We start from the raw sequence: 2,555 nt of genomic DNA, 5'->3' as shown, positions 1-2,555 counted from the left end.
GGGGGCAAGCGCCCCTCACCTTTCCCAGAAGCTGCAGCTGTTGGGGTCGCTGGGGCTGAGGGCTCCAGCCAGCCGCAGGCCCAGGCCCAGGCCCAGGAGGAGGAGGGGGCGCAGAGCTGGTGACATCGCGGAGGCCAAGCACAGAGCAGGGACGGGCACCGCAGCCACGAGCCTGAAGGACAAGTGTCCAGAGACGGCTGCCTCTGCCCCCAGCCTTCTCTCCTCGTCACCCCTCTCCTCTGCAGACTGTGCCCCCGTCCCTCCCAGCTCCACTCACTCACACACACCAGTGCCTCTCGGGGGAGTGGGGGGGCGGTGACCTCTAGAGGCGGGGATCCTGCCTCTGAGCCCCAGCCCAGGGCACGTTGACATTGGTACCAAGGTGTGAAACCAGGGCCAACGGGCAAGTCAGGGGGGAGGCCCCCTAGGCGTGGCTGGAGGAAGGACTGTCCAGCAGTCACAGGTGCTTAAAGAATCAGCCACCTTGGGGCGCCTGGGGGGCTCAGTCGGTTGAGCGTCCAACTTCAGCTCGGGTCATGATCTCGCGGTTCGTGGGTTCGAGCCCCACGTCGGGCTCTGTGCTGACAGCTCAGAGCCTGGAGCTGCTTCAGAATCTGTGTCTCCCTCTCTCTCTGACCCTCCCCTGCTCACACTGTCTCTCTCTCTCTCTCAGAAATAAATAAAACATTAAAAAAAAAAAAAAAGAATCGGCCACCTCAAGCGGGGACCTTCCCGTCACTGCACGTCTGCAAGTAGAAGCCAAAACCACCCTGGCCTAGTTGAGCACAGCTGCCAGGACAGGGCCAGGTGGCCCCGAAGACCCCCGACCACTGGTTCGCCTGGCTCCTGGGAGCCCACCGTGCGCGTCTCTACCCAACTCCCCGCTCACAGAGGACACGTCAGTAGCTTGAAATCAGGCTCCGGTTACTTATGGGGGGACATGGGCCGGCACCACAGACCAGGACAGCCCCATCCGCACCCCCCAGAGGCGCCTGTTAAACCCTGGCCAGCGCACCTCAGTACCCAGCCCCAGGACCCCCAGCCTGACCTCAGAAGGAAGAAGCCCCCACCTCCCTCTGGCCACCCACCCCATCAGCCATCTGGAAACAGCTGGAAACAGCTCCTCTCCACCCCCTCCAGCCCGGCCTGGCCTCGCCCTGGTGGGTGGGAAGCAGGTCAGGACCCCGGTATGGCTCCCGAGCTGGGAGGGGCTGAGCTCCCGAGGGCCCGCCCCCGCGGCCGGGCCCAGGTTCTGAGTTAGTGTTGCTGTCACTTGTGCTGGCTCCCTGCTCTCTGCGCCCTGAGGCGCCCACATCTGCTTATAATTTTCCAGAGAAGAGAGAAAGGTCGCAGTGGCCGGCCCCTCACCCCCCTGAGTATCTCTGGAATGCCGCCTGGCCCCACCCCACGCCCCCCACCCACACACTCCCAGGGTCCCCAGGGCAGCGCTCCAGTCCTCCAGGTCTGAGTGAGAGAGGTGCTCCCTGACTTAACCCCATGTCGCCCTCCCTCGGCTCCCGCCCCAGAGATGCCTCCCGCTGTCTCACCCCCACACTGGCTGCTGGCCCCGTGGGCTTTCCTCCCTGTGGCCCTTTGGCTGGTGGCTCTGTCACCGCTCCCCAAGGGCACACGTCCTCCCCTACCCTTCTCTGTGCTCCCCAGTCGTCCGCAGTCCTCCGGTAACTCACCAGGCCGCTATGGCCTCCTCCAGCCTGAGAAATCAGCTGAACCAGGGCAGGGCGGCTGGGCGGCTGGGCAGCTGGGCGCCGGGCCGGGGGCCTGGGGGGCCAGGGAGCGTCCTGGGGGATCCCAGCGCTCAGGATACAGAGCCTGAAAACAGGAAATAGAGCCTGGCTAGAATGTGTGATGCGGGGGAGGGGAGCAGGGTCCTGGGCTTCCTCCTCCAGACACCCTGAACCCGGAAGGTGGGGTGCAGGGGGCAGGCCAGAAGCCTCTCTCTGTTAGCTTGTGTCTGAGCGGAGCACTGTGCCCCCCCCCCCCCAGGGGCTGCGGGGGAGAGAGCCTGTTCTCGGCGGGCCTGGCCAGTCAGAAGTGTCCTTCAGAGGGTCACCGGTCTGTGCCAGGGCACCCGCACATCGTCCCTTCTCCCGCCATCCGCAAATGATCCCCTCCCACCCTGCCTGCACTGGCCACCTTCCCGGGTCCAGGGCCCACCTCCAGGGCGTCCCCGTGGGCTCCCAGCTGACCCCTCCCCCCTGGCAGGGCCCCCAGCCGTCACACATCTCACCCTCTCCACCCCAAGGTCTTCTCCGCACTGGGGCTCAGTCTGGATTTAAATCATCACCCTGGCCCCTGGGTGAGCCTCGCGTCCAGCCTCACAGGGACCCCCTCTCCCGGATCTGTCGCCACAGCTCAAGGCTGCAGGGGGACATATCCCGTGGAGACAGGTCAGGTCGGAGCCCCGAAGACAGTCACTGCCTCCCAGACCAGCTTCTAGAGGAAACGGTTCACCTGAGGGCTCTGGAGCTGGGCAGGGGGGCGTGAGGAGGGCTTGGCCATGACAACCCGAGAGTAGCTGGCTGGAGGGGTGGGGG

General features: G+C 65.4%; 1 protein-coding gene across 1 annotated transcript in view; it reads right to left on the bottom strand.

Annotated features, from left to right (window-relative positions):
• Nucleotides 1-2,555, bottom strand: part of PEAR1 (platelet endothelial aggregation receptor 1) — an 11,486-nt gene extending 8,931 nt beyond the window's left edge. Inside the window, exons 1-3 of the mRNA XM_077764080.1 lie at nucleotides 2,249-2,555; nucleotides 1,689-1,830; nucleotides 20-172 (exon numbers count right to left, since the gene is read on the bottom strand). Coding sequence (XP_077620206.1) covers nucleotides 20-126 — 107 coding nt within the window. The 5' untranslated portion in view covers nucleotides 127-172; nucleotides 1,689-1,830; nucleotides 2,249-2,555. The remainder of the gene's footprint in view (nucleotides 1-19; nucleotides 173-1,688; nucleotides 1,831-2,248) is intronic.

The sequence above is a fragment of the Crocuta crocuta genome, unplaced genomic scaffold (assembly GCF_008692635.1).
Source record: "Crocuta crocuta isolate KB4526 unplaced genomic scaffold, BGI_CrCroc_1.0 scaffold528, whole genome shotgun sequence".
Taxonomy (NCBI): domain Eukaryota; kingdom Metazoa; phylum Chordata; class Mammalia; order Carnivora; family Hyaenidae; genus Crocuta; species Crocuta crocuta.
This window is presented reverse-complemented; position numbering and strand designations above follow the sequence as displayed.